General features: G+C 39.9%; 1 protein-coding gene across 13 annotated transcripts in view; it reads right to left on the reverse strand.

Moving 5' to 3' along the window:
* Positions 1–1,861: 1,861 nt before the first annotated feature.
* Positions 1,862–14,316, reverse strand: part of LOC105092857 (ankyrin repeat domain-containing protein 26) — a 119,786-nt gene continuing 107,331 nt past the window's right edge. For 10 of the 13 annotated variants that reach the window (XM_064487768.1, XM_064487763.1, XM_064487762.1 and 7 more), the window contains 6 exons: positions 12,697–13,209; positions 11,079–11,258; positions 4,487–4,776; positions 3,702–3,905; positions 3,229–3,274; positions 1,862–2,145 (listed from right to left, as the gene is read on the reverse strand). In XM_064487768.1, the coding sequence (XP_064343838.1) occupies positions 4,681–4,776; positions 11,079–11,258; positions 12,697–13,209 (789 nt within the window). In that variant the 3' untranslated portion in view covers positions 1,862–2,145; positions 3,229–3,274; positions 3,702–3,905; positions 4,487–4,680. The remainder of the gene's footprint in view (positions 2,146–3,228; positions 3,275–3,701; positions 3,906–4,486; positions 4,777–11,078; positions 11,259–12,696; positions 13,210–14,316) is intronic. The other 3 variants (XM_064487766.1, XM_064487769.1, XM_064487765.1) reach the window with 3 other exon arrangements.

Here is a 14,316-nt window from a genome sequence, read left to right on the forward strand (position 1 = left end):
TTCAGGGTGGGGGCTCAGTAAGTAGCTGAAGTTTCCGGCAGGTGTTCCGGATGACTTCATTAGGGCAATAAATGCTCACAGGGCCAGATTCTCTGTGGGCTGAGATGTGCGTAAGTCACACCTCCTTCGTGAGCCCTCTCGAGCAATGCAGACTCCATTTTTATTCTTTCACAAAGGCAGTCTTCTGCTGCCGGGAGCAGTGACCCCAGCTCAGCCTGGAGGACATTCAGGTGAGCTTCAGCTCACTGGCTAGTGCTGGAGGAAGAGCAGCGTTTGCCATCGATCTCTTCCCTGCAGGCGCGGCAGCGCCCATGCCAGCTGAGAATGAGCACAGCTACCTGTGCTCAGGCTTGAGCAGGGGTGGGGGCGGGGAGCGGTCCTCCACCCTTCTAGGCTCATCTGGCTGGTCTAAGATTAGCGTGACATGAGGCAGACTAACAGGAGAAAAATAAAAACTGAATAACACGTATACTTCCTGTGTATGGGAGTATGGGAGACAGCCAGGGTAAACTGAGTGAACTCACCAAGAATGCTGAAGCCCTCACCTTCAACATCCTCTTCAGCTAAAGACTGAAGAGGAAGCTGCAGGCAGCGGTCAGTTACAGAGATCAGTTACATGGAATGCCCAGAGGAATGAGAAGCTCAGTTAGACAAGGGCCGGAAAGGTGTCACTTTGGTTTAGACGTGGGAGTCATCAGTGACTCGCTGCGTGGGAATGGAGGAAGGGAAGACACACCAGAGTGGGTGGGGACAGACTGCTGGTGGGGAAGCAGGCAAATCCTTCAGGAAGTTTGTCGTCAGAAGTAAGACTGTCTGGTTCATGTGAGAGGGAAGAAACAGAGGGAGGTGTTCACAGAGAGGGAAATTTGAAATCATCACTGCGAAGGAAGAAGGTGCAAATTAACTAAATAAAAGCAGCAGGATCGCTGGACAGTGCGTGACTTTCTTCAGCAGCACTTAGATGCCTGGGGGGATGTAAGGGGGAAAAGTGATAATCAGTCTGTTGTGCAGTTGGGGAGTTTTGCCAAGTAAGCACACTGAAAAGACCGAAAAGGGAATAAAGGATCTAAGTAGGAGTTATAAAAAATTTAGCTCCTGGAAATTGTTGAGGAGAGTATTTCCTTTACCTTCTTACATTCAGTGATTGGGAACCTGCAAATTAAATTGACTAAAGCAGATTACTGTGAGAAAAAAATTACATATGAATACCTGCAAGAGTTCACAAAGCAATGGGATTTGAAGGGGTGGCTAGAAGTGGGGGCTTATATACAATTTAATAAGTGACAGGAAAAGGAGAAAGGCATTTTTCTGAAAAACAAATGACTTCTTGGTGAAAGGAGAGAGAAAGGGCACTTATGGTAGAACAAGTGACATTTAGGGAGATAGATTAACGCCTTAGGAGAATGTATGGGAGAGATGGCAGGTTTGGGACAATGTCCGTTTGAGTCTGGTGCTCGGAACTTGTCTCTAATTTGAAGAGTGTTTCCAAAAAGTAAATAAATAAAATGAAAAACCTGAGGCAGATTTCGTTTCTCCATGAGGAAACATCTGTGAATCAGTGTTTAAGGTAACATATAGAAAGCTTGATGGCACTGTAACGATTGTTGTGATCCATCAGAACACTGAAACAGCACAGCAGACCCAAACGCTGTCCGTCTAAAATCTTTAGGTCTATAGACAGTGATTAACGCTGGAAAACTCAAAAAAGCTATCAACACGGCTCAGTATCAACGACAAGTTTGGTGGGTGGTTGGGTGCTGTTTAAACAGCTGGCATCCGGGCTCAGTTTGAGTATGTAATACTCCAAAGTGCTGGGTTTTACTCCCAAAATCCGCTTAAAAGTCAATGAGTTGCAGAGAAATGTGGTTTAAAACACTACATCAATTTTAATCATGCCCATAGAATGCAAGAGTATTTTCCCTTAATAAACAGTGTCAGTATCTTACATAACAAGAAGTAAATAAAATGTTAGGCAAACAGCCCAGCAGGTAAATGTTTACTATTTATCTTGCAGATCATATACTTTTTCTTCAAAATCTCCACATATTCTTCACGTGCTTTTGAAACCAGATCTGGACTTAGACTTGACTCGTCCATTGAGCCTACAAGAGAGTCTGTAGGACTTAGATTCAAGTTCAGTAATAGCTGGAAAGAAAATGAAAGAATTAGGTTCTTTACTTAAAATACTTCATAGGTAACTAAATGTCAGTTTATTTTTTAAGATAAGCTGAGACTCTTCTAAGTTTTAAGAAGAATGATTACAACACAAAACACAAGATTACTACTCTAGACTTTGCCCAGGGCTGCACATTGAATTAACTGCTCTTGTGGCTAAGGATCAGAGCGCCTGGTTTTCTCACTTTTCATTCATTTACTCAGCAACCACGTGCTAAGGCACTGTGACAAGCACTGGAACCACAAGATGAAGATGACAGAGTCCACCCTGAAAGATCATGTACCGTAAACTGGCAAAATAGATGAACAGGCAGTTTCGGTACAGAGACATAAATGCCATGACAGGCATAAAAGAGGGCACAGTTGGAATACTCAGAAGGGACGTCCAGCTTTGTGTCAACACTGTCCCCTCTCTGGTGGCCGTGATGTGTAAGCAGATACATGAAGGAGGAGGAGAAAGTGTGGGAGGGAGAGGCAAGAAGCAAACACAAAGAGCGGAGGCAGGAAAGAGATACGGCTGAAGACTTTGGCAAGAGCCAAATCGATGTGGATGTTTTTCTTCCAAGCTAAGGAATTTGGAATTTTTCCTGAGGGCAAAAGGTTAACCACTGACAAAGTGAATGACAGGAAATTAATTGTCATCCACCAGGGCACAGCTACATGAACTGTGATTGCTTGAGTCTGGGTTTTTGGCCTCAGTCACTACCAAACTCGAGAAGCTGATAACCTCCATGCTTTGTGAGAACAGGTCCGTGCCGTGTGCAGATGACAGGCCCAAGGGGACAGCAGAAGAGGAAGGGCACAGCAAGAAATAGAGAACATAGACTTCTTGAGATTTTTTTTAAAGCTATGGATCATGATGAATAAATGAGGAATAAGTACACTTATCATTATGAATGAAATTATGCTTTCACATTTTTCATTAGATATGTGTAAGAAAAAAATTTAACATACTATCTGTTATTCAAACAATAGAAAGAGGTGCCATTTACTGTTTACAGTGTATTTCGGAAATCAATGTCTAGATTTAATTCAGAAATGTTGGCAACATACCTTCTTTTAATTCTCTATCTATATTATTCTCCAACTTCTTCCGCATCTGAAATAAGTCAAATATTATTTTTAATGTTTAAGTTAAACAAGAAACACTGTCATAGGAATGACAACTAGCTTATGAAATGTGGCCTTTAAGTAAACACTTTTAGAGACTTGACCTAACTTGGGGATTGCTTAAATAGAAAAAAATAATTATAAGCAAAATCCCTAGCTTAAAGACTAGATCAGGTTAAATATATGCAAATATAAAAAATAAAGTCATGTAAAAGCAACAGAAGGCAGGGAGATGCAAACTGCTCTGGACTGACATTTTAAAGGAGAGTTCATTTACTAACACCATGTCCCAAAATTACACTATCTGGTCAGCTCTCACTTGCTACTCACCTCACGAACCTGGTTCAATAAAAATCATGCCTTAGAGGCAAATTAATGACCTAAATTATTTTCTATAATTCTATGTTTTGACTTACGAGGTGAGTTGACTTGCCAATGACATTCTGTTTTCTAGCTCTTCCAGGTACAGTCGTTTGTATTTTTCCAATTTTTTTTCATTAGAATCAAACTGAAAAGTTTTACTTTTCAGTTCAGGTTCCAGATCTTTAACTGTGTTCCATTTGACCTACTGAAGCACGTTTATACTCTCTTAACAAGTTTTCTTGAGATGCTGCTTGTACCTAAAGCAAATTAAAAGGATACAATTTTAAAAATAATTATAACCTGAGTAATTACAGTATATTTGTTCCCTTTAGTTTTGAGTCAATGATTGAGAGAGCAATTTTAAGTGTGGGAAAAAAAGCCGAACATTAAAATACTTATCATCAATGTCAAGTGAATTAAATCTGAATTAAGAAATTAAAGTTGAATCACTCTTTTATTAGTACTCATATAATGTGATAGTTCAAAAAATAATAGGATCAATTTAAAATTTAAAAAATTGAACAATACAACCTAAGAGTAATCCCAGAGTGTGGTACAATATTTAAATCACAATATATTCTTTTCCTCCTAGTAGTCTTGAGTTACACCAATTGCTCTTAAAAATGATTCTCTAGTGAGAACTGTTCTGAAAGGTCAATTTAGTGATAGTAATGATGGAAACTGAATTATTTAGAGGGAGTAACAAATGTGGCCTTCCTTCCAGAAATCTACAAAACAAACTGCTATATGGGAAGTAGAGGAAACACATAAAATGTACATATCCGAACTGTAGTTCTCAGCGAAGTGAGTTAGAGCACGTTACAGATCAATGCTTCACCTTTAAAAACTGGCTGAGTTCTTTCAGTGTTTCTACTACATCCCGTCTTTCTCACTTTTTAGTCTCCCGTTTGTACTGCTCCACTTGACTGCGTTCCACTGTGTTCATTTCGAGGTGACGTCTCAGGTTTACTGCTTCTTCCTCCAATTTCTTCTTCTCCTCCTCTAGTGTTTCACATTTCTTTTGCATCTCTTTCATAGATATAACTCCTTTAGAAGAAGTTGAGTTTCTGCACTCAGATGGAGAAGTACTGAAGATGCAGATTCCACTTTTGCTGGAAGATCAGCATTCTGCAAGAAAAAGATAAAATTGTTTGGTAATGAGGTTAGCAGACTGAGAACAGCCTAACTCTAACCCAGCATCAAAGGTTGAAATAAATTCAGTTACAATAAAATGGTATATCTACCTTGCGGAATGGAGAAACTCAAATTACTCAGAAAATCAAGAAAAAAGTTCAAACCACCAAGAGTCACAAAAATATACTGTTTATTGTCATCATCTTTGTTATACACTTGTACTTGATTTTACACTTATTTTCCTGTAATTGTTTCATGTCTTTCCTACATAAAATGCCTATAAGGCACCTGTTAGCAGAAAGTCTCTTACCCCTTCCTCCCCCAAGCCTTAACTCCATGATTTTTAAAGTTTTAGGGAGACCATATTGAGTTACTTAGGGCTGCATTAATAAATGCCTCCCAAAACAAGACTTTGAAAAACAGACTGCAATTAATACATCTTATAAATATGGATTCTAATGCCATAAGCCTTTCTCTGAACTACAAATATTTTATGCTAGTTTGAATTGCATTCCGAGGAGCAATGAATGATTCACAGAGTTAAGGAGAAATCCATCTCCTAGTGTAGTGGTTTAGTAAGATGACCCATACATTTTTCTAAACAAACAAACAAAAAAGCCTTAATTCTTGTAATCCTTTGTGGCTCTCCACAAAACAAGAGAACATACTCAACAAAAACAAAAAAACTTGCTGGAATTTCAGTGACACTGACTTGGGAAGAACTGCTTGCCTTCAGATAGAAGGATCATTTGGTGAGACAAGGCAGGTGGAGGTGGTGGTTGTAAAACATCTCTACAAATTCCTTGACATTTCCCCTGTGAAATTCCCTCCCCTGAAATATGTGCTGGCCTCAGTCAACTGGTTTCTAGGGGACAGAATGTGGGGGCACTGCTGTGTGATTTCTAAGGCTAAAGGGCTTCTGACTTTCACTCCATAGGGATGCTCACCCTTAGAACCCAGCCACCACGTTGTGAAGCCCAGGCCACCTACTGAGACTCTGTACACGCAGCTGTCCCAGCTGATGACCCCAGGGAATGTCCTTAACCAAAGCCAGCTCCAACTTCCAGACATGTGCATGAACAAGCCTTTAGATTATTCTAGTGCCCGCTTGATGCCAAGTGGAGAAGAAATGAGCTGGCTCCACTGAGTCATATATAAACACAGATTTGGGAACCAAGCAAATGCTGTTTTGAGTCACCAGGTTTTGAGGCAGTTTATTATATAAATTACTAGCAATAAATAACTGGCACACATATTGATATTAAAAATGGGGCACAGCCATTAAAAACGAACTCAAAATGTGGGGATGCCTTTGCACCTGGAGGTAGGTGAAACCTGAACAGATGTAGAGAAGAGTAAGAGTGAAAGCCCAAAGTGTCCCCGAGACTGTGAGTGGAAGCCTGAGGGCCCTTGAAGGGCTGAGAGTGAAGGCTTCTAGGCCAGGGAAGAAAATGACGCTGAAACCAGAGGAAACGGGACTCTTGCCACCGAACAGCTGAAAGTAAAATTGATGAGAGAGATAAGCTAAAACAAACAAAAAGATTATTAAGTATAAAGGAACCAGGACTCACTGGGTTCAAGTATCTGTATCCCATTTAAAGCATCTCCACATGCCCAATTGTCACATAATTGGTAAGCAGAGAAATGACTTCCAGGCTAAGATAAATGTAGGGGTGCTGCCAGGAAAACAGTCTAAAGATGAAGCCAAGACTTTGTTAAGACCTTGGAAAGATTTAAGGTGCTGCCTCAAATTCCTTTAAAGATCTTAAAAGCATAAGAATTTTAAAGGCATGGTCCCACAACAGCTTCACAGGAAGTCCAAGGTGAAGAGTTTATCTCAAAAAGATGTGAGAGTAGCTTTTCCAATGGCATGAACACCAATAAAATTCACAGGAAACTCAAAGCTTTAAAGAGAACTGTGGTAGCAAAAATACTGCTTGCTAGTTTGGACTGAAAGAGACAGAGACAGTGCAAAATGGGAAGAGGCCTTTGGGTTTTTCTTAGAAGGTCTACAAGGAGGAAGCTGGCTTGAGAGAACTATTCAGCTGCAAACACAGGTCACTGCTCATGAAAGGGACAGAACAAAGAGCTCAGAGAGGGCAGCGAAGGAGAACCCCCCCCCAGGGTTAGGACTAAGTCCTAATCAAAGAGCCGGCAGCATCAGGCTGCATTTCAGAACTGCTATGGACCAGTGTGCCTCCCATCTTCCATCTGTGAGTGAGGGAGTCCTTAGGATTTAGCAGAATGTTGGGTTTGTGGTGGCAAATAACCCGTGTCTCCTTATCCTCAAGCCTCAGCACTGAGAGGAGTGTACCCAAGGGGCTGTACTCCAGAAACCACGCCCAGGAACCTCAGCCCCACCTGGACCTGGTGAAGATGGGAAAGTAAGACCTTGGGCTGGAGCCTGAGCCTAACACCACAGCGACCGAGACCTGCTCTGGAACTGAGTAGGGATAAGTGGATTTCTTGTATGGAAGCAGTAAGAAAACATTGTGGCTAGTGAGTAGATTATGCTGGTTTTTGAATGTCTCCATAAGTTTTCAAAATTAATTCCATAAAAAAGGTAGAATATGGGCCAACCTTAAGTGCCCTGCTCCTAATGAACAGAAACAGTGAAGTGGCACCCAGTGAACTGCAGGGCGGGTTTGAAAAGGCAATTCAGCTTCTGCCTCGCTCTTAACCCTGGAACCTAGTCTCAGGTGGGCAAGCTCAGGCCACAGAGACAGCTTAGGTGTTCCAGGGGAGGTGGTCCACCTGCCTGCCCCACCAAAGCCACAGCCCACCATCAACCATCAGACATCAATGGATGAATCTTCAAGTGATTCCAGCCCCTCGCCTTTGAGCTGCCCCACCTGAAGCTGAGAGGAATAGAGGCCGGCTGTCTTGGCCACACTTTTCCTAAGTGTAGGTTGTGAACAAAATAAATGCTTATTTAAGCCACTGAACTTTGGGGAGTTTGTTAGGCAAAAACAGATAAACAGGAAAGTGGATGAAAAAAGATAGCAAGAAATGTAACTTGAATATAGTAGAAACTGGTCTCCTATAAACTGGAATGTAACAAACGTTGAGATTAACTTACTAATGACAAAATGCTGATGAGAAGCAGATAACTGAAAGACCTAAGAACTAGCGAGAAGGAAGATACTTTAGAGTTCCCTCCAATTACAATTTCTTACAAATAGGCATGTATTTTGCAATTTCCCCTCAACTTTGAGGATAAGGAAGACTGGTAAGCAAGGAGACATAGGATTTGAAGTCTAATAATTGAAAAACTAGAAATAGTCAGTTTATCAAAATCAGCCTTTTTACCTCATTTCAATTAACTGAAATTCCAAGAGACAGGCAGCTTTGAGAACTTACTAATCTAGCACTCACTCTTCATTTTCCTTTACTCAGAGAGAAAATAAAATATTATGGAACCATAAATGTAGTGTCCTTTGGCAGTATTTAAATACAATTTTTCCTTTACCTTAAAAGCTTGTTTGTAAGGGAAGGTAAGACTGTCTCAGCTTCATGTTGTAGTACAATGCTTCTCCATATCACACAGATTGGCTTTGAACTTTTGAAATTCAAATTACAAATCTGTTACCTGTTTCTGATAAACTGATTGAATATTATTTAATTTTTAACAGCTGTACTCTTGAATAATTTTCCTTGGATGGGATGAAATATTTATTTCATTAATTATGCATTAAGCTATAGAATACAGCTAGGCATCTCTTTTTGAGTAAAAGGAGGTAGACACAGGGAGCTGAGAATGCAGGATCTACACCAAGAACAAGATCGGCACCAGTGTTACACACAAGAACCAAGCCAAAAGAGGACTTCATCGTGAACCACAAGATGATGGATTAGAGAGGCTTCCAAAGAGGAAGGTTGAATTAGTCTTTTCCAGGCTTAATCTTTTGCCTCTAGAAATCTATGGGTGAGTCTATGAATTATAATGAGTGCAACATAATGAAGTATATTGCAGACTGAGTCAGCAGATCCTGTGACCATGATTTCATGGAAACTGGAGTGAAGTGGGAGGCACTGGGCGAGAAACTAAAGGTCTGAATGAGGGGGGGAAGGAATGGACTTTATCTTTGCAAGCCTACTTTCTGTCATGTCACAGAGTCAGCAAGGCGTAAGCTGGCCACAGGCCCCTTCAGGAAGCAGCAGATCTCCACAGAAGTAGAGTTACAGACATTCCACGACACTGACTTTTTATTATTATGTAAAACAACTGGTAATATGCAAGATGACTCGGAAAGAGTTCTCATAACATCTGAATTGGTACTGGCATAGGACAGACATAGATCAATGCATCACCACTGAGAATCTAAAACAAACCCTCACATTTACGGTCAATTGATTTTCAATACGAGTGTCAAATAACTGAATGAGACAGTAATAGTCTTTTTAACAAGTGGTACTGGGACAACTGGATATCCACATGCAAAAGAACAAAATTCGACCTCTACCTCATACAATATATATAAAATTAACTCAATGAAAGAGCTAAAACTGCACAATTCTTAGAAGAAAACACAGGCGTGTGTCTTCATGACTGGATCTGGCACTTGTTTCTTAGATAGGACAATAAAAGACAGAAATAGATTAACTGAACCTCATCAATATTTAAAACTTCTACTCTTCAAAAGACACCATCAAGGAGGTAAGAAGGCAAGCTCCTGAACAGGAGGAAATACTTGAAAATCCTACATCTGATCAAAGACTTGCACCCAGGATACAAAAAGAACTCTTACAATTCCATCATCAAAAGGTAATCCAATTTCAAAATGGGCAAAAACCTGAACAGACAGGTCTTCAAAGAAGATACACAAATAGATAAGCACATGAAAAGACCCCCAACATTCTTAGTCATCAGAAAAATGCAAATCAAAACCACAATGAGATGCCAGTTCACACCTACCAGGAGAGCTGATGACCAGTCTCGTGACAGGAATGCATAGAAATTGGGAGAATTACACACTTTGGATAAAAATGTTAAATGGTGCAGCCACTCTGGAAAACAGTATGGCAGTTCCTCAAAAGGTTAAACAGAGTTACCATATGACCCATACGACAGCATTTCCATTCTTATGTTCCCCAAAGAAATGGAAACATGTTTACACCAAAACTTGGACAGAAATGTTCACAGCATTGTTAGCAATAGCCAAAAAGCAGAGGCAGCCCAAAGGTCCATCAACTGATGGATGGATAAATGGTTTAGCCCCACAACTGAGTAACATTTGACAATAAACAGAAATGGAAATACTGACAAGTGCTGTAACATGGATGAAACTTGAAGACGTTTTGTCAAATGAAAAAAGCTAATCATGAAGGACCACACAGCATGTGATTTCATTCATGGGGAACACCGAGAACAGGCACATCTGTAGAGACAGAAGTCAGACTGGTGGTTGCCTGGGGCTGAGGGAGATGGGGGGCTGGGGGTGATGGCCAAGGGATGCAGGCTTTCTTTTCAGGGTGATGGGAATGTTCTAAAATTGCCTGTGGTGACAGCTGCACATCTCTGAATATTCTAGGAGATACTAACTATGCATCCTAAATGGGTGACTTATATGACACGTGAATTTTTTTTTTTTTTTGGTGGAGGGAAGTAATTAGGTTTTAAGTATTTACTTTTAGAGGAGGTACAGGGGATTGAACCCAGGACCTTGTGTATGCTAAGCATGCACTCTACCACTTGAGTTATGCAATCCCCCCTATAATATGTGAATTGTATCTCAATAAAGTAAAAAAAAAAAAAATCCAAAGGCAGGATCTAGAAAAGTTTCTTAATTCTCTATTTTGAGTGTACAGACATGATCTGCACTTCTCCATGCTTTGACATGTCTAAAATGAAGAGAAAATGAAGGCAATGCCTAACTTCAACTGGTTTGTATAATGACCTTTCTGCACAAGTTACTCTGAAATCCACGAAATAAATACACACAGATTCTATATCCATTCACAAAAGTGAAGACGAGACATGACAATTTTCTGGAACATGCCATGAAACATTATCCTCTGATTTTATCTAGCTTGCCTCATTGTGGTGAGAGATCACTAAAAAAATACTGTTTAATAGGAAAAAAAAGTTAACTTCTGTGAGGAAAGATGTATAATTTTCAACTTCTCTAAGGGTAAATGTTGTAAGAAAAAATATATAAAGAAATGGCAGGATGAAAGTCAAAGTTTAAGAAACAAGTGCATCATAAAGACAATAAAAGTGTAATTATAATGAAGATGCAAAAGAAAGCTGTCCCTGAAAAGCTAGTGTCCTGCAACATTCTGCGCTGCACACTCACGGCCGACATGCTGAATTTCACACGTACTGGGTTCGCAGTTTGATGTGATTTCCTCTCTGACTCCTGTGTCTCAGCTTCTACATCAGTCTGATGATGTGCCGTCACCTCCAGGGATGCTTCCAACATGGACACTTTCTTTCGGGTGTCAGTCAGTTCTTCTTGAAGCTGTCTCATACGGGCCTAAAAAGATAACTCTGTTACTGATTTTTAAGTCACCTTATCATAAAGTTACAATAATAATATGTAACTCCAATATATGGACTTTGAGAAATATCCCCACAGACATCAATTCGCCTTCTTTTCCTCATAGGCACACATTCCTGTTTACTGAATTTCATTAAAGACACAGAAGGCGTGACCCTCCTGCCTTACCGACAGAAAGTTAACTTAGACAATGGATGCAGCCCCTCCAGCCATTCCCTGCCCCTCCCAGGAAGTGGCCGAGCTTCACCCCCACTGAAGTCTCAAACAGAAACGAGTGTGTGGGTGGGATGAGTGGTGGTAAGTTCCACACTGTGGAACATTCTCCCTCTTTCTCATTAGAGGCTTAAGTTCAGAGTTCTTCACATATTCAATCTGGTGTTTAAATCCTTCCAATAGACTCCTATCTCACAGTAAAAACGAGGTTATTCCAATGGCCTTTGGGGACCCGAGACAACCTGGTCTCCCCTGCCTCCTGGACTGCAACTCCTACAGCTCCCCCCACCCCTCCCACTCACTCCCTTCCTGCCACCCAGGACTCTGGCTGCTTCCTCCTCAGTCTGAAAATGGGACCCCACTGCCAAACTCGTACATCACAGAGCGCTCCAGTTCCTCTGTACTGGACAAACTTAGATCCAAATGACAGTAACTGAGCCTTGAAATGAGAATTGTGAGCAAATTATTTGAAAAAATATTCAAAGTAAATTATAAATAGTCAAACACAGTTTTGCTAAAATTTACATTTGCCCCAAATTATTACTGAATGAAAAGTAGATGCCTTTAAGGAGTGGAGAGGTCATAACAACACATGATTTGAGATGGAAATATTTCTAAATTTAATTCCAATTGACATGAATAAAAATAAAATTATATCAACTAAATTAAAAGTATATGAAAAGCTACTGAACGAAAAGTACTGCAAGATACAGCATTTACACATCAGTTCATCTGGGAAATCTGGATTTGACTGTCAAGATAATCCACACAATTGAATCTTTTCTCTCTCTTTTTTCTTTTACTTTTTTTTATTCACACAACTGAATCTTAATTTCAAAATACTCATTTTAGGTCTGAGCATTTACCTGCTTCATCACGATACTAAAATGTGGTGACATTAAAATGATTTGGGCACTTTAAGAGTAAATTACTAAGACCTGCCTGTATCTGTCAACAACTTACAGCTTAATCTCTTAGAATTTCAGGTGACACGGCATCTTTACTCAAAGCAAAGCACCTCTCAGGTCTAATTTTTGTTTGCTGGATACAAGATATGCTTTTAGGCTGCTTTACAGTGTATATATTTACAGCCCACACATTTTTTTATATTCAACTAGTTTCAACGTTTAGCTTTCATCAGATACTACTTTGAATTTTCTTTGAGGAAGTCTGAAAATTAGTTCTCCTTCTGGGTACTTACTTTCATTTCTGCTCTGTCAGTTTCATACTGATACAGTCTGTCTTTTAAACATTTGTATTCACTGATTAATTCCTTGTTTCCTTCCTCCAGCATCAGAACTCGTTTGCTCATGGCTTCAAGTTTTCCCATGTGATCAGGAAACGGCTCTGGGATATTAAGTATTGTCTTTTTACTTCTGGCTTCATTTTGAGCAACTTCCAGTTGCTGTCGAAGCAACATGTTTTCACTTTGTAGTTCATATACTCTCTTTTCCAAGAACGCCTGCTTTCCAATGTATTTGTTGACTTCCCCTTGTTTGCTCTGAGACAAGGGTTCAGTTCCCTTGTTTGAACGCTGGGCTTGGCCTCGGTCTCTACGCACACATTGTAATACCAATGTCATTGGTCTAAGAGCATCTCTCCTGGGATGGAGCTCCATTTCTTGGCCACGGAACTGACTTCCAGCTTCAGGAAGTTGCTGAGGAAGCACCTCGCTGTTATCTTCTGGGTCAGACAGCTCAAAATCCTTTGTGTCCTGTAAGTGAAACCCCTCATCTCTTACTCTTTGAACTGTACGCAATAAACTGACATATCATAATTTCCTTTGAAGTGAAAGACTAGGCTCTAAGTTTACACAACAAAAAGTTTGCAATAACTGGGTATCCAACTGGAAAAACTTAAGGTGGATACAAATCTCAAACTTTAAACAAGCAGAAATCCCCAAAAGTTCAAAAATTTAATTAAAGATAGTGAATCCATGAAAATAAAAAAGAAACCACAAAACGATGTTTAAGAAGCTCAGAACTGGAAAGGCCTTTCTTTCTCTGAAATACAACAAACCCAAAAGGCTTAAAATAAAAAATGAATAAATCTGACTATACTTAAAAATTGTATCTGACATCTAGCCTTTACAGCTACCCCCAAAGTAAGTGCCTTAGCTCTGTATATATTGGGACAGGTTAAATTTCCTAAAAATTTTTTTCCTGAGAATATTCCACAAATATTCTCCCTTTCTAACATCTTTAGAGTGAGTTATAAGAATTACATCTACGGATAAGTGATAAATCTAAGCACTGTACCGAGCACGTCTACAAACATCAGTTAACTCAGTTAGCTGTGACAATTCCGGAATAAAGGGTTAAAAACACAAGCAAGCTGCAGGGTTTCCCCCAGGGCTTCTGACTCTCTGACTCTTACACCAAACCAAAGCTACTTCTCTAGGATAAATACATAAACACAAGAGAAACCTTCTATTTCCCTAATGGTGAATACACTAAAGGTAAAGAAGATCAAATTTACAGAGCTCTTCTTAGAAAATCAGGAGACTATTTGCTTCTGCAATAATTTTTTTTCTTCTTCATGGTGTTTATAACAGTAACGGATGTGAAATAGCAGGGAGATACAGTGGAGTGTTTTATTAAAAATAAAATACTGATCAATAAATTATCACTAAGCACAGATTATGGCATATCTATCACTATATTCAAAAGCTCCTTGTACTGAAATCGGATACCACATGGAGCAGAGCGTTACTTTTATCACACGTAGGAGAATGACACCCAAACTACGGTTTCTGAACTGGCTATACTTTTCCCTCCTTACCATCAGTGGAAATGATAAAGTAACCTCTCCAATCATTTAT

This window comes from Camelus dromedarius, chromosome 7, assembly GCF_036321535.1.
Source record: "Camelus dromedarius isolate mCamDro1 chromosome 7, mCamDro1.pat, whole genome shotgun sequence".
Classification (NCBI taxonomy): domain Eukaryota; kingdom Metazoa; phylum Chordata; class Mammalia; order Artiodactyla; family Camelidae; genus Camelus; species Camelus dromedarius.